The sequence below is a fragment of the Phaenicophaeus curvirostris genome, chromosome Z (assembly GCF_032191515.1).
Source record: "Phaenicophaeus curvirostris isolate KB17595 chromosome Z, BPBGC_Pcur_1.0, whole genome shotgun sequence".
NCBI classification, from domain to species: Eukaryota; Metazoa; Chordata; class Aves; order Cuculiformes; family Cuculidae; genus Phaenicophaeus; species Phaenicophaeus curvirostris.
Window position 1 is genome coordinate 13,534,687 of NC_091431.1, and position 22,412 is coordinate 13,557,098.

General features: G+C 36.4%; 1 protein-coding gene across 1 annotated transcript in view; it reads right to left on the minus strand.

The window, feature by feature from the left end:
• EDIL3 (EGF like repeats and discoidin domains 3) overlaps window positions 1-22,412 on the minus strand; it is a 253,055-nt gene that overhangs the window by 45,620 nt on the left and 185,023 nt on the right. Inside the window, exons 7-8 of the mRNA XM_069880337.1 lie at window positions 5,339-5,494; window positions 4,164-4,308 (exon numbers count right to left, since the gene is read on the minus strand). Coding sequence (XP_069736438.1) covers window positions 4,164-4,308; window positions 5,339-5,494 — 301 coding nt within the window. The remainder of the gene's footprint in view (window positions 1-4,163; window positions 4,309-5,338; window positions 5,495-22,412) is intronic.

Consider the following 22,412-nt stretch of genomic DNA (forward strand, 5'->3'; position numbering starts at 1 on the left):
ATTTCCTCCACAGTATGTGTACACAGATTCAAACACTTTATTCTTGTCACGGTTTGTTTGATATCATTAGAGAAGATCTTATGGTCAGATTCTACTTTCTCTTTCTCCCATAGGTTTAACACACAGAATTTAGTGGAATTATTAGATATTCAAACAAGGAACTTAAGACCAACCCCTTTGTGGAGGGGTCTAACAGCAGGAGCAAATGCATATTACCAGAGACAGATAATAATATGCTCTTTAAGGTAGTAACAACTGTATTTAAAATTTGAAATACTAATATTTTCCATATTCAATTAAAAACTAAAAAGAGTTAATTTTTTAAAATAAACCCTAGCCTTTCAGAACTGATTGTCAGTACACAAATAGGAATCACACAGCTTTTTTTTGTAGAATGAACTACCTAGGTCAAAAGAACAGCAAAACAATTTTCCTGGGAGTAGGAAAGGGCAATTGTTTGCAAAAATGAGAAAGAGTCATGTGTTGCTTTAGAGAAGGACTTTGCCTATTATTCAGTTCTGAAGTGTCACTCCAGATCACAAGGGCTGTCAGCAGGAATGTTCCATGTGAGGAATATGAAGGTGGTTCCTGACACAAAAATATGGATTGTCAAAACTGTTTTTCAGTGCTGGTCCAATCCTCCAATCCATCAAAAATAGTTATATCTTTTCTGAGCATTATTATTGACTTATGAAACAACAGATGTGCTTGCTGGTGTATCTGTGCATGCATTAATGGTATTTTGCATTCACCTGCCTTCTTCTCTGCCCCAAAGGTAGGACGAAGACAGTTGTTAAAAGTAACAGGAGAAATTAAGAAGATAATCAGAAGAGAAACATGATGCACATGGGTGGCAGAAAAATGTCTTAGTGCTATGTAACACAGATCAATAGCAGACCCTGTTGCTTCCAAGCTCCTATGGCACACTGAGGTAGTGCCAGAAGAAAATGAATGTTGATTTTGATAGGCAAGCTGTAACCTAGAGCACAAAAGACAGAATCACCAAGCTAGTACTAAACATTGTATCTGCAGATAGTCACAGAAGTGCATTTACAATAATGCTCATGACTCCCTGGGACATCTCATCACTGCACTGTATCTTCTTTGAATTTGCTCTGCAATGTCCCTTTCTGAAGGATATAACCTCCCTTCTCATTTTTACAACCAGTTAAAGTTACTGAGAGCTAATATAGACCTGCTTACCACTATGCTAAGTGGAGCATCTTATGTCAAAATGTTTGAGACTCTTTGGACACCACCATCTGTGATAAATGGTACCTGATAACTCTGTACATTTAAATCTATCTAGGTATAAGATTGGAGTTGCTTCTTATTTGGTCTAGCCTAAAGAAACATGAGCAGAGAAACAATGAGGATGACTGAGGATTAGCAACTGAAAACTGAAAGAGTCCACACAAAGGTTAATGTCTGTTGTCAATTATTGAAGGCAAAATTTTACTCTTCAGTGTGCATCCTGTACCACGCCTTTCATCTACCTCTTGTCTCAAGAAAGCTCACACCCTCAAAGGAAATATCAAACATCCAGTGCAGTGGACACAAAACCACAAATGGGTCTACATGCTTCTTGTCTTGGGCCAGGATTCATGCAAAGTTGGCAAAAATGAAAAGCAACATTGGTAAATTATTTGAGGGCAAAGGTGATTTTGTTGGTTAATACTGTAATATTTTTCTTTTTTGAAAATCAAGATATTTAAAAAAAATTAATATTAAGTAGCATAGGATTTCTTTCCAGATTAGATAGTACTGAAAACGAACAGGAGGGGAATCTAGTATAAAATGCAAATGTTACAAAGTCCCCTTGTATGTGAGTTTGTGTGAATGGCGCCTGTAAGTACTGTAGGGATAGAGAAAATGATACCAGACAACAACACACCAAAGAGAGGAAAATTAGATAGCTATGTTCTGGGGAGCAGCATCCCTCTGCAAGAACTGGCAAACTCAGAACACCAAGATTTTGCTGAGTTAGTACATAGCCACCAACATACACAAGCATCAACAATTTTCATCATGGAGTGCATGCAAGAACATAGAGCTTGCTATAAGCAGGTGATTGAGTGTGAGTGAATTACATGAGTAACTGTGTTGTGAGAACAATTATCTGTTTTTGAAAACAGCACCGTGATGCTACTAATATTAACAACTTAATGAACAAAGGCATTCTAATAAATAGTAGCTGTGATTTGTTTCTCCACTTATATCAATACTCTATAAAGGGAAGGATATTTATAACACAGAGATGTGTAAAACATATAAGGCAGGCATATAAGGCCATGAAAATGAATGCCTAATTTAATCATAGCCAACTCCGTAAGCATTGATCATGGTTTTCAATAAGATCTGAATGAGGGGTCTAATAAGAAAAGCTATTTATGAGCATAGAGCAGATTAAATTGAACATTCTGCCAAAGTTTGTCCTAAGAAAGAATTAGCTTTTATGATGAAATGGTGCTGTGAGATAGTCGCCTTCCCTTCAGTAGTGACTCTCTTCTCAAGCATCAGGACTTATAAGAGAAGCCAGGGCTCTCAAAGTGCTTTTCTGCCTAAGAAAGATCACCTGGAATTAGAGTGAATTAGTCTGTCGTTATGTATAATTATACTATTCTTACAGTAAGATTGAAATAGTTCTGAGTCTCAGCTGCCTACAGTTCTAAGAAATGTTGACCTTGAAACTGTTAAGAGTCCAGTGAAATGAATTCACTTCAGTAGTTTTCACAGTTCTTTGAGCAAAACAATTCCTGGTCATTCTGGCAAGGACTTACTTTAAATTGTGGTTCCAGAAATGGAAGACATAAAAAAAAAATTCTAATAGAGTGCAGCAGCTAGACAGAATTTTCTATTTATTCTCAAACCTATCTATATTGGAAAAGGGCTACAGTGAGATTAATGCATTAACTTTTCATTTCTGAATCTGGCCACCAGAGGACTGAGTATTATTTAACTCCTGCTGTTTTGATATGTCTTTTGTGAACTAGGTGGCTATTGTTTGTACAGTAAGCAGGCAGCCACATAAATATAATTCTTAAATTAATTCAGTGGAGTATTCCCACCAGTGAAAGGTTGATCTACTGAAAGATAAAAAATTTACATGCTTTACTGAATTTGTAAGGAAACATGATTGTTGCAGAAGGTGGCTAGAGGTCAGGCTTTATATTAATGAGCTATATCTTCTGCTATTACAAACCTTGAGAGGGTTTATATTTGTTCCACTTGTTCATTTACTTTTTCCTACGAGATGCAATCCCTGCTTCTTCTAAAAATCCACAAAACAAATCTAAACTGAACCTTGACTAAAGCATTCCAGCAAAATGTATCTTGCTGCTCCTTGAGTGGTCCTTGATGACAGCTGAAGCATCCTTGTGCCTCTGCAGATGTGACATAGCACATCAGTGTGGTCACTCAGCGGCCAGGAGAAATTACTTAATTCCTGCTTCTGCCATGACTCTGCTACACAGCACTGCACAAACAACTTCATCTCTCAGAAACCGTTTTCAGCACCTGATATATGCTGTGCTGAGTATAGAATCATAGAATAACCAGGTTAGAAGAGACCCACTGGATCATCGAGTCCAACCATTCCTATCAAACACTAAACCATGCCCCTTAGCACCTCATCCACCCATGCCTTAAACACCTCCAGGGAAGGTGACTCAACCACCTCCCTGGGCAGCCTCTGCCAGTGCCCAATGACCCTTTCTGTGAAGAATTTTTTCCTAATGTCCAGCCTAAATCTCCCCTGGTGGAGCTTGAATAATTCAAGTTAGAGACTCTTTGTTTCATGGTCTGCATAGAATGTAACATAACAGGTCCTTACAGCTGTTGATACTTATTAAAACTGGTACAAATGACTTTTTCTAGGCTGCACATAGTTGGAGGCCAGTGCATACAGATTCACAAAGTGTTATTACATTGCTACCAGATTACCGTACTACTATTACTGCTCTACTGCAAGCAACTATTGTCACATTATTTAGGTTAGTTTTGCTGCTTACATAATTTACATAAGAAGAGATAACTGTCTGAATAAACTCAGCCCTGCCAACTGAATTTCACCAGGAATAAACTGCATGTGGTTTAGACCTTGGGCACAAAAACATGCTACTTGATGGCTGACTCTTGAGGTGCAGTAACTGAATAAAACTCACCTGACAGTTCACAGCCAAGAAGTTCCATTCTCAATGTGCAGTGCCTTCTGCACACCTGAGGATATAGCCGTAGGTACTGCGACTTAATTGGAGGTGTGAAGGAATTAGCATATGGGGTGTTGTTGTCCACATTTCCACGAAATACCTGTGATAAAATGACATACTCATAAAAATGTGGCAGAACGATTACTGGAGGTTAGATTGATCTCTACATCTCAAAAATATTTGCATGGCTCTTCTAACAATCCCTGCACATTTCTTTGCAAGCTTTCCCCAAACAGTGCCTGTTTCATCTTTTCTCTTGTCCAGTATGCAAGTTTTTAAGTAAAATACACTGTCATTGTCTTGCTTTGGCATGCATGTTCCATCTGCGCTGAATCAGGACCTCTTATCTTGTTACTTCTAGAAAATGAAGCTACTAATGCAACTAAATTGTGTCTTCTTTCCTAATTAGCTTATTAAATAGTTCAAATTTAATTTTGTTTGCAATTATTTATGCTGATTGGCATTTATTTTTTCCCCTCTGCTTCAAGAACTTGAACCAACTCCCACTGAAGTACACTGCAATCCTCCCACTGATTGCAGGGGAAGCTGTATTAAACCTGTTAGCATTCTTCTATTTGCTCCTCACTCTAATCAGATATACTTGTACATTGTTTTCTTCCCTCATTATATTCCTTTTCACATAGCATTTTGATTTCCTAATAGAGAAACTGTGTCTTATGCTGCAAAGTGTCTTGGTTCCATCATAACTAAAAGAGTAAAGGGATTTTGGTTGCTTTGTATGCACAACACTCTAAAAAAATTAGCATTGAAGAGTGGGTTCTATGTTTTTAAGGGTTAACACTAATCTGCCAATGTAATAAACCTAAGTTGAAAAAAGAGTAATGAGTAATTACTAGTAAACTAATTAAAATGAAAATCAGTTAAGAGTAATAAATGTAATTATTCTAGTCTTGGGACTCAGTATTTATATAACCACCAATTGAAGTATAATAAATTCTAAGCAGACAGAAAGTGCAAATTTATTCATGGATTTTTTCCGAGAAAAAATAATAACAAGGCAACCTATATCATACTGTCAGACAATTGTGCTTATCTGCTAGAGGTACCTCATACCTCTGAAGGCAGCTAAAATCAGAAGATATATGCATATATAGATGTCTTAATCTTACCATATCTTCATTTGTGCCTTTTACTTTGTACATTGTCCATGACTTCCCATCGTTACTATATGCAATTTTGTAAGATTTTACATATTCTGGGCTTCCAATCCTCTTGGCACCTTGAGTTATAACTCCAGTGACTCGCATCTTCTTCTGCAAGTTTATCTGAAATAGCAGCACAATGTTAATGCTCATCATCTTAGGGACACAATTTTGATTCTAGATTCCTCTGACTCTTTTTCTTTTTTTTTTGAATGACAGGTGAAATATAGCTGTAGCATTTAAATGACCACCTTTACACCTGCATTAATTCCTTTTATCTTTCATTCATTTCATGCATATATGCACATAAATAAATGAAAAACAATGAACCAAACCCCTGTACCCTTCTTATATGTTCATATAGGCCAGGCTGGATGGGGTCTTGGGTAACCTGATCTAGTGGGATGTCCCTGCCCATTGCAGGGGGGTTGGAACTTGATGATCTTTAAGGTCCCTTCCAACCCTAATTATTTTATGATTCTATGATTCTATATGTATGTATATACACACATATATGTAATTGATATGTAGGATATTACTAGTGTATTACTGGAATATAATATATTGCTGCTATATAGGATTACTGCTGCACATTTCTTTCTTAAAAAGGAAATGCAACATTTTGATAATTTACCAAAGGCTGAATCTTGTGTTCTAGTAGAAGCCAATTTGCAATCTCATAAAAGAGCCTCAGTTAACTTCAGTTTTAATTTCTTTGTGAAATTAAAAACACACAGACGTTCTGTAAAGCAAAGAGACCTTTCCTTGTTCCTCACTTAAAATTCATGTATCTAAAGATTGTGGCCAAAATGCAGACTTCAAAACAGTCACTAGCAAAATATCAATGGCTATCAATGGAGATGAACATTCCCTGTATACTTGTCTGAGTAGACCTCAACACCTTGAAGTACAATAGACAATGTACAGAGAGTTCAACAGTATTCAGACAACATTGAAAGCAAACTATATTCTTACGAAATTCAGAATGTGATATCCAGATCAAACTATGCCATCATTATTAGCCTCATCTCTGCAGTGAAGTCAATGGTAAAACAATCTGTAGCATTTGCACCGTCACTCTCTTGCTAAAGTCTGTACCTTTTGCATCAAGTGAAGCTTAACAAAGAGCTGTCATCCTGTAAGAACTGCATTAAGATGCAGGCAGATGTGTGGTAAAAGGAGAAAATGAAAATACAAAATAGTAAACAATTGGGACAATGTAAGTAACACATTAAATTATGCTAGCACTTGCCTCTTGCAAATGAATCTTGCCTCTGCTCCCTAGTTAGTGGAGCCGATCTAGTGCAATCCCTGCTATTTGGGATAGCAGACAGGAATACAGGGAGTTAGATCAGGTATCTAATATCCAAATAGTTTAATTCCTTTATTCTTTACAATATGGTCTCAACATTTTGTCTCATTTGGTCATGTAATCTATCTTCTATTAAAAAATTCAGATAAGCAAATGTCAGTGTTACAATATCTTAATGTGTACACAATGGGAAGGTAGATAAAGACAGAATTTTAATGCTGAGTGTTTTGTTTTGGTTTTGGTTTTTTTGAGGGGTTCTCATTATTTCTCTGCTACTTATCTGAAATAGTTAGGCTTCTGATATTTTTGTTCTTGAGGGAAAAAAAATCAGTTTTGCCATAGTTCTCCCTGTAAGTAATTAATAAACATTCATTAACCACTAGAATAAAAGTGGGTATTTTAGAGTTTTAAAATGACTGAGAGAAGAGAAGCTGCCTATAAAAGATCAGATTCTTTACAGTATCTTTCTCACATTTAACAGGAAAATCCAGGCATATTTGCAATTGCTATGAGGAGAATGGATTTACACCAGGCATTTAGAGAGGTATAAATTAGAAGAGATTCAGGTCTTGGGAAACCTTTTCCCCTTATTCTAGGTTTCCAAGAAAAAAAAAAAAGAAAAGAAAGAAAGACATATTTAGAAGAGGACAGCTCTAGAAGCTACTATTGGACTCCTAACTATATTTTAAAATGTAGTTAAAATAGAATAATAACCAATCAGGCATAAAGGTTTCTGGAAGCCTCATATGCAGACTTCATTCTCTACATGGAATTCAAGAATATTAATAAATGATCAAGTAAATATTTTTCCATATATTTATAATACTGTTGATAATTAAATGAAGACCATCTCCAAAAACAAATAAGAAAACACAGTCAAATACCAACCAGCCATTGATCCTTTGTGCTTTGGGTATACTGACTAGTAATACCTTACATTTCGCTCTCTGGGAAAAGGGAAATATAATGCAACATCAAATAAATTTTCTTCGATCCAGTTATGCATATATCTAATAAACTTTTAACCACATTCCCAATTTTACTTTTTCCAGACAACAATCTAGGAGAGTTTTTTATGTGGAAATTTATGTGGCGATATTATTTCCTGTTTACTCTGAAGAAGCAGTTTCTAATGAAACCATGGCTTTAATCACTTTATAGTATCTTCCTACACTAGTTCATTTCCATGCCCCGGCCTCCATTTTTATTGCACAACAAATCAAATACTGCACTTCAAGAAACAAAATGATTACAAAAAACCCACCTAGAAGCAATCTGCCAAAGAGTTTATAGTCTGGCTGAAATCCAAACTCAAAAGAAATTCAAGTTCTACTTAATGAATGGAAGCTTTGGTCAGATAATTATAAAAATGAAAAAATTAATTAATTTTTAAATACTTATTTAATATACACACTATTTAACTTCCACGGAGTTTCAAGAGGTAAAAAGCCTCTACATACTGGTCTTCCCTACAGCCTTATCTGGATATCTGTAAATATAAGCTATGCAATTTTATTCACTTGTCAGCTTTAATAGAAAGAATCCTTCCTTTCAGAGGCTTTCCTGATCAGTATCCATGCTCTGAGTCACAAACTGAGCTTTCCTTTTAGGTAGTATTGAGCTTGATGTAACACATGCAATAGAAACAGGATGCTGTGTTTTGCAATTAAGTCTACATATTGCCAATGTTTGTATGAAAATCCTAGTGATGGGAGAAAAAAATCTGCTTTCAAATCTCTGCAGGTTTCTTTCATACAAAATCCTCACGGGGCTAACATCATGCCTCCAGTAGTTCCTTTCAGTGCATATGGATACAGCAAAAATTAATTGACCTTATGTGTTTGGCTTCTTCTATGTGTTTTAAATTTTTCAAGTCAGAGTTTAATAAAACTCAAAATATTGCAACTGTGCAATGACTGTAATGAACGTGCTGTTTTAGCACTAAAAGCATTTTCAAAAGTATTTTTCTGTGGCAGCTGCAAAGAAAAATAGCTTAGGAAGCCTTGCTTTGTGCATTCAGATCTAGGACAGAACATTATATATTCTAATTATGTGGGTGACTATGTTTTAAAAAAACAAAGAGGATCACCAGGATAAGAACAAGAGTTTAACATATCTTTTCAAAAAAGATAGTAGCTTGTATAGTTATAAAGGACCCCTTAACAGTACATACATTAACTTGAAAAATATCAAGTATGATAAAAATCAGTAGTATTTTGAGGGATTTACCCCTGGAATTTAAGTTCAATTCACAGTAAAGACCTTGTAAGAAGATGATACTTCTATAGTAATGTGAGGAAACAACTTACAAGAAAAAAACAACAAACAAAAAAAGACTGATCAGTTCTACAAGTCCTACTGAAATTTAAGTTTATTTTGAGAGTAATGGATTTAGGCTTGACACTGGACCCCTGTCCATCGAACTGCTTCTGGCTCCAGCTCAGATCCAAGGATGCCCATTGCCTTACCTTCTCATGGCATGAAGCATTTTATGAAACTTGGGTAAGGTGCATTTAACACCTACAGGTAATGGAATCTAACTTGAACTGGCATTTCAAGGAGGAAGTTTTCTGTAGCTAGAATAAACAATGAACACTGAATTGCTTAGGTTAAACTCCATGTAACAGCAAGTCAGTACCCTGACATTGATTAATTTAAATCTGATGCTACAAGAAATAGATTATGTCTACACAGTATATAGTGTATGATGCAAAGACACTGTGCTGATACTGCAAAGAGCTCAGCTAGAGCACAGGCATGGCAGTCAAATGAAGTTAATTGACAGTGCCAAAGGATAAGATACAATACCTCAGAGTCAGTGCTGCGTACACTGTTGAAGGCTGACTTCATGTGCTGCCAGTCATTTGGTGCCTTCTACACTTCATGTAACCAAGACTAAATAAAAAGAAAATCACTTGAGGCATACTCCCTCAAGTGCATTTTGCATCCAAGAGGTGGGGAATAAAATCAACTCTATCAGTTTAAAAAGCTCCCAGCAATCCTTGAAATGTGTTTTAACTGTATTCCTTTCAACTACCACAATTATATTGACTTTATGATTAGACAACTTTTATCATCACAGCAGGTTATAGAGTCAAAGTCTTTTTATACAGGAATGGAAAAATTAACTAGTACACTGTGTTTCCCAATCTCAGTACTAATACTGTAGGATTAAATATTCTTAAACAATTTTGACTGGTGTAATAGTGACTCACAATGACTGACACATAACTGTTTGAGGATGCTAAATCATTCAGTTGTCTACAGTGATGAAGATCATAGAATCATAGAATTGACAGGTTCGAAAAGACCTCTTGGATCATCTAGTCCAACCATTCCTATCTGCTACTAAGCCATGTCCTTGAGCTGATGTAGTCGTCAATCAAGATTTTACTGGAACTTGAAAAAAATCCATATCCAAAAGGAAACAAAACAAATGAAAAGGAACATTTCCCCAAGAGCAAGCAGCAATATGAACAAGGCAATTTTATGAGTTCCTGTAGATTGCACAGTGAATCATTTTCACAGGCAATTCAGAACCGGTACTGCAAATCTGCATAGGGTGTGCAGAGTTTTAGTTTTAGGTGTGAGTAAATGTAGGACCATATGACTGGAGAGAACTGCTTCATAATTGTTTTCCACAAACGGTCCAAAGGGAACCACAAAACCAACCAGTCAACATGTTTAATAACTGTTAGCACTGTAGAAAAAAAAGACTAAATTCATGGTCATCATTTGCCAAAGCAACAGAACAACAAAGATTAGGGACTGTACCAGATGAAAAGTTCATATTCCTTTTCAATTTGAGATCAAATATTAGTATATTCAGTGGGCAGAAGCTATGTCCTTCAAAAAAACAAAAGATTAAAAATTCAGTTGCATCTGTCTCATCTACATTATAACATGCAGGAGAGAAGAAGGAAGAGAAGATGGAGTGACTTTAGGAAGACACCATATGTGATGCTCCTGGCCAGAATTTATAACCACATTACTCTAATTTGTTATTGTGCTGTTAGTAATAACATCACTAGTATTTCATACAAAACAGGAATGTCTTAGTATAGCTTAAAGGCAAGCTTCCAAAAAATGCTCAGTCTAAAGCCTCCGAGAAACACTGGCCCTCTGAGATTGTAAATGTAGTTTTACATGAACCTTGGTTCATAAACAGAAATGAAGTTTATAGAGAACCATGATGCTTACTTGTTTCAGTTATGAGATAAAACAGCATTGCTATAAATCTCCATCTTTTCTAGCACAAAATATATGAAATTTTTCTAATACTATTGGTATACAGAAGTATGGATGAATAAGGGATCAAGGTTACACTGGCATTCAAAGATTTATTACAGCAACCCTTCCCTGCTGATTTCATCAGTTATTGAAGGACTGAAATTTAATTTTGTCATCTTTTTTTTTTAAAGTCATAGTTCTGATAAAGCCAGGTGGAAGGCAACCATAGAAACATCTTTTGATGAAAGATAGGGACACTTGCCAGAGGAGGTGTTTGTAATAAACTCAGGAAAAGAATAACTTGATTTGATTCTGTTAATACCAGGAAATGTAGTGAGACTGAAAGATCCCTTCCATATTTCCTTTTCCATCTAGAAACCACTAAAGGCCCCGAAAACAACAGCTTTGCTGTTTTACCCAGACGTCACATCAAGAGTAAAGGGCTGTAGAGTAGGACATGGCATGTGATGTGGTTCAGGAAGCTCAGAGCAGGTGAGTAACTATTATCTTCCCTGTTGCAAAGCATTGCTAGCACCTGGATATAAGATGTTGATGTATCTTGCCTTTCTGTGGCTTTTTGTTACTCTTCTTATCAGCACTGTCTGCCCAGCTCCAGATTTAGTCGAGGCCATTAATGCAGTCAGCATAGTAGCAGTGATATGTGTTTTAACTAGCATCCAGATTAAGTAATGCAGTGATTTATCCACAGCAGCCATTCTGGAAGAGAATTTATTACATGGAGAAAAGCCAGCATGTTTTATTTTATAACTGTGGTAGCCTAGAACTAACAGAGTCATTTGCTATAGGTCATTTCACAAATAGTAATTCCTAACATGATTGTGGCATTGCACCTTGCAGACAAACCAATTACTCAGGTATTTCTGATCCCAGACCCTTTTTGTTTCACCTACATAGATGCAGATCTAACATAATCTCTTTACAACTTTGCTATTAACTTTCACCTTTTTGATACTGTTGTTTCCAGTGTGCCTCACTAGTCTGTCATACCTTATGGTAACAAAAAAATCTCTCAGGTTATCTCTGTACCCCCTTATGGCTCAGCCCCAGCCAACCATCTAAATGCAGTTAATCGCCTTTGCTACTAAATTAGATTATTTAAATGCTTCAAGTTAGGCACGCTGAATCAGTTCTAAATTGACCCACTAATTCAATTTACTTTCCTGTGGAAAAGAAAAAAATAAAAATATACATTAAACCCTACTTCAATGGAAAATATAAATACAGGGAGTGTTTGGCCACAGTAATGCTAATATGGAGGAGTATATGTTATATTACTATAAAGCACTCACTTTGGCTTTTGTTGAGAACTTTCACTTTATGCTTCAGAGAGTTTATGCAACTAGACAGACAAAAAATTGTTTGGTCTGTTTCTTCTTATTATTAAGTCATTGTTTAACTCCCAAAGCTAGTTGTTATGAATGCCGTTAACCGAATGATATGAATTATTCAAATACTGGCATATTTAGAACATCATCTCGAGAAGAGGCCCATAATCAATCTCATATTGTTCAGCAGTTAGTAGCCCTGTAAAATTTCATTTTAGTTACAAAGTATTGATTAAATGGGTATTAACTATCTACAAAATGAGGTTAGCTAAGAAACACTGAGGTCGTTCACTGCTATTATTACCTCCTTCACGTACCCTGAATTTGTGAATACTCTTCCTGGTTTTGGCATGATAGTACATCCCAGAAATAACTACCCCAAAATGTCTATACTTTTTAGGGTACCAGCCAAAAATGCCACACAAATGTCAGAATAATATCTATATGTATTACCACTTGTAAAATAGTTTTGATAAAGAGCTCATGCTAGTTAGAAGATAGGATGATAGAGTCAGGTCACAGAGATAAGCTTTTCTTTTAGTCCTAAAGGAAAATTCTCTTCATTCCTCTTTCTTTAGGGAAAAGAAGTAAATTCAAAAGGTATAATATTAAGTCCACCATGAAAAGATACTCAGGGAAAACTTTCAACGTGCCATTTACAAATACCAGAGGTACTTCTTGTGGCATCCTTTCCATTCCTATTTAAGGCACGTTAGTAGATGCACTTTAGTAAAAACTTTTATAACCAATATGACCTGCCCTGAAGCCCAAAAAGGACTAATGGGAAGAATTCCCATTCTGACTTAATTGCCTTTTGTCTAGGTCCTAGATGAAGAAATTCTCTTCATTAACTTTGAATATTAAAGCTGAATCTGGAATTAAAATTATTCATTGAAAGATGGGAGCTGAAGCAAAAACTGAAATAGCAGAGAGCACACAAAAGTTTAACTTCCCTGGCACTGTGAGATCCTTACTGGGGTTTTGTGATTATTGTACATTCCCAGCTTATTTTAACACATGGGTTAACTAAAGCTACATAGTTCCTCCACCAGAATAAACCTACTTAAGCAATGATAGTGCTATCACATGGTGCACAGACAACCTGTGCAAAGAGCACTTTGTAGTCATAGTTCACTACATTACATTTTTTTTTTTTATGCAGCTTACCTACACAAATTATACTCATTATGACTAAACAAAGAGAAAGAGCTTATAAGAAGGGTGGTTCCACAGGACATGATCGTCATGGGCTGTGCAATGCGCAGAATGTCTTTGCTATGTAACCTTAGCTACGTCAGCCTTGGGCGATACTATAAATCTCATAGTTCAAACCAGGCCTGCTCTTTTTTGCAAGATGTCCACGAGAAACAAGCAACAGAGCAGATCTGTTTCTGTAGAGTCTTTGTGAGTAGCTACTTCTCATGCTATCACACTAAATAAAAGGCAGAGTAGAAAGCAGACAGGGTACAGCTGGCTTTGCAACTCCTGAAAAAGGTTATGTCACAAAAATGACTTCTCCACTCACATATGTTATTACAGAAAATTAAAAGCTGGCTCAAACAATTAATCAATCCCAAATGTTAAGAAATTGGTTGAATATTGGCTGAATCACAGCAAACACGCTCAGAATATATTTTTTGTTATCTCTTGAAATTAATCAGCAGACAAAAAAGTTGATACATAAACACAAAGTCACCCTTCAGTGAGACTTTCAAACAATTTTAGTTTTTCTGCATTTTTCCTCCAAATACCTTTTCCTTCTACAAAAGCTTACAGCAATTGATTAGATTAAAAACATTCCAAGCTGCTTGGGTTTGTAATAGACAAAGAAAAAACCCTCAAAATCTGAAAAGTCTCATTGAAAGACTCAAGATTTTAATAACGTCTCTTTATCTTAACCACTCATGGAATACGAAGGTTTTAAGAATAAAAGAGTAAAATACACTCCTGTGTTTCAGCCCACAGAATTGATGCTCCACTGTAATCAGAAAGTCTTTGAGATGACAAGCACATGTCAACATTTCTGGGGAGGTTAAGGAGCTCAGGTTTACTTTAGACCTTGTTTTCTGCGGTACTATCATGGTGCTACTTACTTGCCATACTGCCAACAACCTATATAAAACATTTTTCCTCACCAGCTGTAAAATTACAGAGAAATACGGAGATGTAGCCAGAGACTGCATGCTTGCTTCTTCACAGCTACAGATGGTTTTGCCTCTATTACCAAAGCTTTGCCTCTATTTTCACCCTACAAACTGCTCTGCACTTTTGTGACCTATGGACTCATCATATATGTACTACTTTGGGACCATTGACACAGAGGTAAGCATATGTACATGCCTCTGTACCACCCTCCACCCCCCAAATCTTAATATATTTGCATGTAATTTTACTTTTTCTTTAAATTTGTTTTCTAGGTCCTAGCTGTAATGAAGTAACTTGAACCAGTTTTTTTTCTAGAAGCCATGCCTAGCAGAAGAGTAACTAAAAGTGAGAATGGTTTGCTTCACCAGTTTTGAAGACGAGTGCTTATGACATAAAATATAATTTGTCTGCTGTCACACATCAGCATAGTATTATCTTATAGATTTAGATGCTGTCCTTCCCACAGAAAGAATATGATGCTCACACATCACCCCATTACCGTTGGCAAGCCATCACATAGATGCTGGGACATCACCACATGCAACATACTATTAGTGTGAGAAACCAGATGGACACACATTTGGTCATTTCAGTGTGGTTTGATTGCTGGTTTGATTACTTTTAATATCAGGATAATAAATATGAAAAACCACTAACTGTTGTTACAGATGCATGAAACAATGCATTCAAAAGTACTGTTACTTCATTCACTAGGCCATATTACATGGAGCAATTAAGGAAAGCTGGCATGCAGGCTTACAGAGCATGTTACAGATAGTGTTTATAAGAGCATCAAGTTTTTGTTGCCATGGTGATACTAACACTGAACTGACTACTTTTATGTATCCAAAACCTCAATCAAAAGTTGTGTGAATATATTTGTGTGTGGGTGTTTGTGTCTACAAAGAACGAAACTAGGAGATATAAGATATCAAGTAAATACGAAGATATGAGACACAAGGGAGTATCTGGGTGATTGCACTAAGAAATAGGCTTTTGTTTTCTTGTCTGTTTTGAGTACATAAATTATATTTTTAGCCTGTAAGCTAAATGTATAGATGTTGAGGGAGGTCTGCAGCTAGCAGACAATGGTATTGAGTTCACTGATGTCAGTGAACTTAAGGCAGACTTCAACCAGCTGAAAATCACTTCTAATTCCTGCAGTTCAAAGGTCCTACATAGGACAACTTTGAGAGAATTCTACTGCACTTCCATTATTAGTTTCTGTTCTCCCCTGCTTTCAGGCTTTCAGGTGCTTACTGCCACTCATCAATATCCCCCAAGGAAATCCTCCTATGATATTAAGCCAAATTTTGGATTATTGTGAAAAAATACGGAGCTTTAATAGGGTGTTTTTTCAGCATTTAACTTAGGAGATTAATTCTATCTATATGGTCCAAGTCACCTTACATGATGACTCTAACATTCTATTTCCTAAGGTTCACTTTGCCACATTATACTAAGCCAAGAGACAGATTAAGTAATAGTAAATATTTAATCTATGATCATAGGGATTTTTGGAAGCTGATATAACAGTACTCAATAATGAGGAAATGAACTTTGACAAAATGAATGGTTTGACAGATGGTTTGCTTAGATCTCTTACTAACAGATGTTTGAATGAATGTTCTGCAAGACCTCTGTGTATTTTGTGTTTCAACACTTTCTTAGCAAATAGCTATCACCTGGTGTATACCTGCTCTTTGGAAGGTATTGATGTGGAAGCTGTTAGCTTTCTTCCTTGCCTGTTTTGGAGAAAAGAACCCCAAAATTTTATTGATTCCTACCTGAGGATTAGAATGATGGAACTTAGAAAATCTTTATCATAAGTACATTTTTTGTGTGTGTACAGTAGTTACGATGAGGTTTGTGAGATTCACAAACACATAGTTAGCTATGCCAAGTATTAGGGACTGCAAGTCCCTAAGATGTGAGGCTGAGAAGCAGGGATGGCATTGAAATCACAAATGATGTGGGAGACACTTTTGTAAGAACCAAACTGTGCCACAAATAAACACACACACATTTTACTTACCAGAAGCAATATTCCAATATAAGTAGACTTAAAAATCTCCCTCAAGCATTTTTAGTAATCACTAAATAAAGAACCAACACGGCTTCTGGAGTAGAAACTAGAATTCAGATTCTCTTAATCAAGTATACTAATCACTGTGCTGCACAATTCTTGTCTTACCCAGCTAATTTTAAACTATCTCAATGTAAAAATCATATCCAAGAACACATTAATGCACTATTTAGTCCTCAGACATATTTTAGTGAATGCAGTGTATGGGCAATACTTTAAAGAAGACTCTCATGCTCAGTTTTCTCTGGATGAATGTGGCCATCATGCATGCAGAATGTGCCCACCCTTCACAGGACTGGATGTTTCCATGGGTTTCATGGGATGCTTGATGCACTGGTCCCTAACTAAGTGCTCTGATTTATGCTATGTGAACAAATCTTTTAAGAATAACATTTCTGTGGCTCTTACTGGACTGAGTTGACCTTAAAATTCTAAATCACACAGCGGCCTACGATAATTTTACTCTGAATCTGCAGGGGTGGATTCCTTTCCATTATGGTTCACTTTTTATGTTAAAAGTCTCTAAAGGAACAGTTTAAAAAAAATTAAATAAGAATTCTTTTTAGGATTGTGCAAAGTCACAAAAAAAGAAAAAATATTATTTTAAACAGATGCACTAAGACGGTAAAAGTAAACTATCCCAATGTATTTTAATTTAGACCAAAATACTAACAGAACCAAACTAGTATTTCAAAGTTGGGCATCCTTTTCACCAGGCCATTGTATTTCAAAACAAAGAGTTCCATCTGAATTTTGGCAAAGAATTTCAGAAAAGCCGTTTAGAGAAGAAATTAATAAAATGCTAGAATTAAAACACTCCTTTTATATATTCTAAATGAGTCTTCTGGCTTTTTCATTTCAATCTTTATGAATGATCTGGATGAAGGGATTGAATGTACCCTTAGTAAGTTCACAGACGACATTCAGCTGGGAGGAAGTGTCAATCTCCTTGAGGGTAGGGAGGCTCTATAGAGGGATCTGAACAGGCTGGAGTGATGGGCTGAGACCCATCCAGATAGGATGAGGTTCATCAAGGCCAAGTGCTAAGTCCTGCACTTGGGACAAAACAACCTCAAGCAGTGGGGAAGAGCGGCTAGAATGCTGCCTGGTGGAGTAGGACCTGGGTGTGTTGGTTGTCGTCAGGCTGAATATGAGTCAACAGTGTGCCCAGGTGGCCAAAAGGCCAATAACACTTTGGCCTGTATCAGAAACATCATGGCCAGCAGGTCAAGGGAAGTGATTCTACCACTATACTTGGCATTGTTGAGGCTGCACCTTGAATACTGTGTTCAGTTTTGGGCCCCTGACTACAAGAAAGACATTGACGTTCTGGTTCATTTACCTTTTTTTGATCCTGCTACCAAACTGAGCAGTCCAACTGTTTTGTAACAGAATCTTCCTCCTTCTTACACTAATAAAATAAAATATTTGAATATTTTATAAAAAAGCCAATTGAAGCCAATTAAAAAGCCATACTGGAGATACCGTCCTTGCTGTTTTAATGAGGGATAACAAAATAGCTTTTTTACTTCTCAGTTGAATAATCTACATATTTATACAACAGTCTTCAGCAACAGTTCACACGTTCAATCACGGTTCCCACACAGTGTTACGATGCCCAGTAATTAAATATCTTAATATTCTCCAGAGGTAAAATATGCCCATATCTGCTCTTGGTGGTTGTGAATTAGTACTGAGCTTGCAAAATATTCCATGTCTACGAGATCACAAAGCACTTTTAAGAGAGCTGGGAATCTCTTGTATACTACTTAATTTATAGCATCATCAGGCATATTCCTCAAACCAGGCCTGTTCTTCCGGCCCTATGGTGCAGCTGCAGGTGCCGTTCCAGGTGCCACTGGAGCTCTGATATGAAATTCTTCTCTAGGTTCCCTGGTATTGGTGGTATAAGTCTTACTGTTGGGCAAATTAACATTTAGGAAGGTTCATCTATGGACTGAGAACCCATTGCACTTGTATTCTTTGCAAAAAAAAAGACCACGCCTACCCCAGAAAGAAGCAAGAACTTTCCATAGAATATTACCTTATGGGAAAATATTTACTTACCATGCTTTCTTATCCCTGAGAGAGAGCACCCTTCTGTCAAAGTTACTTATATATTTTAACCACATGACTTAAAATTTTTGTACTGTACACGAGTCTTTACATTGCTAGTTATATCAAATTATTCAATCTTGTCTTATAGCGTTCTTCATTGCATTCCAGTTTATGCATTTTTGACATGTCCAACGTGGCTGAAGTCTTTGTGTATTACATGAATAATAAATACAATGCTATAAAAAAATTACAATGTTTTATGGAAAGAAATAGGAAAGGCCATAAACAGAATAAAAATTTGGGTAGTGAAACTGGGAGAGAAAAGATGTAAGGGCATAAGCATAGATTCCTAGGTTAGAAGTTACTAAAGAGGAGCACCACTTAGAACATCTTGCTAGCGTGTTTGCATTAACAGTTATTATCACTTTGGATACAGTGGAGATAGAAGAGAAGCAACAATTCTGTCCATGGCCATCTCTATTCTGATCCATATAATTTTCAGAAAAAATATCTAAGAACAGAAAAATATAGAAGTAGAGGTGATGTGAAATGAGAATAAGAAGAAAATGAATATTTTGCAGGGATGAACACAAAAGGACAGAAGAGTAAAGAAAAATCATTCCATTAAAAAAAGCGCTTGGACAAAGAAGATTTGATATTGGAAAAGCTATAATGACTTTCAGTTACATCTCATGAACAATTAATAAAAAATTGAAGTGTGGGACTTTTCCAATTCTATTTGAAAACATTAAAAGTTTGTGCATTAATAAAGTAGTAAACAGTATACATAGGTGCTATTTTACCACAGCCAACCCATGAAGATAAACAGCGGTCAGCAGATCTTTAAAATGGAGGTATGACTTAATCTGACTTTAATTTGCTGTCAAAAACACAGTCACTGACCCTTTAAATCACTAGCCAATTACAAGTATTGTAGTGCCATTACTAATTACATGCTGAGAGTGTAAATTTAAAATGGCAATTTCAATTTTCAGTTCATTGTGAGAATGCAGGAATATGAAATTGCATACTAATTAGTTCATGTCTGTCAAACACCTGAAAGATTAGAGAGAAAAACTTTGCACTCATTACAATACAGTTATAAGGAAAGCACACAAACCTTTCATTTGTTAAGCTGCATATAAATAAAGAAATTAAATGAAAAAGAAAATTGATAATGATGGAACAAGGCAAAAATAGCTACAGTCCTGTACATAATCACACTTTGGGAGAATGCCTATTATACACTGCTCCCTTTAAAAATTTATCTGGCATTAGAAACTAAAAGAGGGTAAGGAAGGTAGCGAGAAACTTTTCACAAATCAGAGTGGAGTGACTTTTAGTAACCTTCCACAAATATTTATGAAGTATCTCCCTGGCCATTATAGAAGCTGTGCAAAAAAAACCAAAACAAAAACCCAAAAAAACCCCAAAAACCAAAAACCAAAAAGAGGTGGGATTTCTGCTTCTCCTCTCAACATAAACTGTTCACTTCTATAACAGTCAGAGTCAGGCACTGTCTGTCTCAGAGTGTATTCCATGCTTTAAGACGATGACCATGCTCTGATGTAAAGCACTACCAAGCAGTGCACAAAATGTGAGGTTGTGGAGGTCTGTATCCTTGCCAAATCAAAGCAGGGTTCCTGTAGAACACTTAAGAGCACTTTTTCTCTACAAGTATCACCTCCTTGAAAAATTTACATTTTCTGTTCCCAGATGTTTTAAGGAGAAAAGCCTTCAGAAACTGGAAAAAACCCCAAAACTCTGAAGATTTAATCTTCTGTTTTTAAATAATAGAGTATTTTTATTTTTACTTTTACTCCAAATTAAAAAGAAAAATGAAATTCTTCATAAGTTTTGTGAAAAAAATAGGCCAAAGTTTGGTTTGTTTGGTTTTTTTTTCAAAAAAAAGAGAAGTAAAAAATGGAATGCTAATTTGTAATGCACATTAATCATGTCACTAATTACCTTCCAGAAAGTCCTTATGTACTGTGGGTGTCAAAATTACAGAATAACCTGCACAGGATTGGCACTATTAAACTAGGTATTAACTCCAAAAAAGGAACAAATTGTTCAAACCTGGTGCCTTAGGCTGAGATTTGTAGGCACATTTTCTACATTGGTCTAACCTTCCTTCCAGAGAAGAACAAAGGGAAGACTTCCCTGGAAGCAAAGTCCAAGGCAGGCATAACTCAGGTCTGAGTATAAACCTGCACAGCTATGTGACAGCTGCCTCCAAGGTGGGTGGTGGCTTTAGCAAGTGCAGACAGGAAAGCCATAGATCATTCGCCATCTCCATTCAGTTCACCTCCTAGTACAGACACCTCTAGGGGTCCAATGCTAAATTATTTTGATTTTTTCCTCCAGCTAATTTAATAAAACCCACACTCTAAAGCAGCCCAAAAGCTACTGCAACGCTGACTTTTTCATTATCCATTACAGTTACACCAGTTTTCTACTCCTGTGAAAATAATTCTGCAAGTCCTTTACTGCTATTCTTTCAAGTTCTTTTTCAACCTATAAATTATATAGCCTTCCTAACCCCTCTGATCTTTATGGAACAAAACTGACTTAAGACACATTGAAGGGCCTTTGTGTTTTCGCTCTGCAGCAAATAACAAACAGTATCACTGGCTTCATTTTTCAGAACTGACAAAATCCAGGACTCTCACCACGACAGTTTCAGAGAACCTCATCAAACAGCGCTTTGTGACTGCTCTCCAGACAAGAAAAAAGAACACGTAATCCTGTACACTTCTTCACCAAACTTTGGTACGCCACTGAGAAAAATCACAAATGGTGGTCAGTACAAAAACTTGAATATGAACAAAGACTATGCCATGTACATGAAAGTAATTTCAGGAGTCAAGGATCAAGAATAGTGTGCCTGATGCACCAAAGGGGCATATGGATAGTGCAACTTAGAGGTGGTAGACAGATACGTTTTGCTACTCCTGGTGTCAGTTCACTGGGAGAGAAACACCCTCTTCTAATCAGTATTGATCATACTGATCACTATGAAAGCTTTTCCCACAAATATCCAACATCGCCTTTACTAACTAAGAGCTGAAAATGCCAAAGCTTATCCCAATTCACACATTAAAAGAAAAGCCCATAGAAGTGAAGAGCTAGAACAACCGCTAGATCATCATCATCTTCATTAAAGCACAGCCACAGGACCACGTATTCACTGGTCCATGACTTCTACTGAGTCATTTGCTGGGTGCAGAGAAATCGAGTCCACAATAAGGGAACTGCCATTTGAATCATTCTAGCAATAACATCCTTGAAAGGGAATGAATTTTCAGCCCCATGAATATGGTTAAACTAACAGTTATTTCAACCTTAATTAAAACTGTTCTTGTTACTTCCACCATGATGCACATGATGCTTAACCTGTGTGCCCAGAGCAGCTCAGCAGAGAGGACAAACTGTTCCTGCAGGCTCTGGTACAGCCATAACCCCATTAAAGCACTCTACAGAATGATGCTCAAGGAAGGCTGCATGTGTCAAAGCATCTCTACCAAGAGATATTGCTGCAAAATGTTACTAAGGATCTAATGAGCAAACATAACAAATCTGGAAAGCAGATTCCTTGAAAAAGAGTCATTCATAAATTTGCTTCCATAGTTTAGTGCCACAATGGAGCATATGCACATGATCTTTTTTTTTTTAAAATGATTTGTGCATTTGTAAAGTCAAGATTATTACTGTCTTGCAACTAAATAGTCCCTTTCAGCAGGGGCCACATTTCTGAGAGGGAATAAGAACCTAGATGTTAGTTTAGCACTTATCTTCATCAGTTTCTTAAACAACTGAAGCAATTGAACCAAGGAGATTTTTTTCCTCCACAGCTCCATCTGC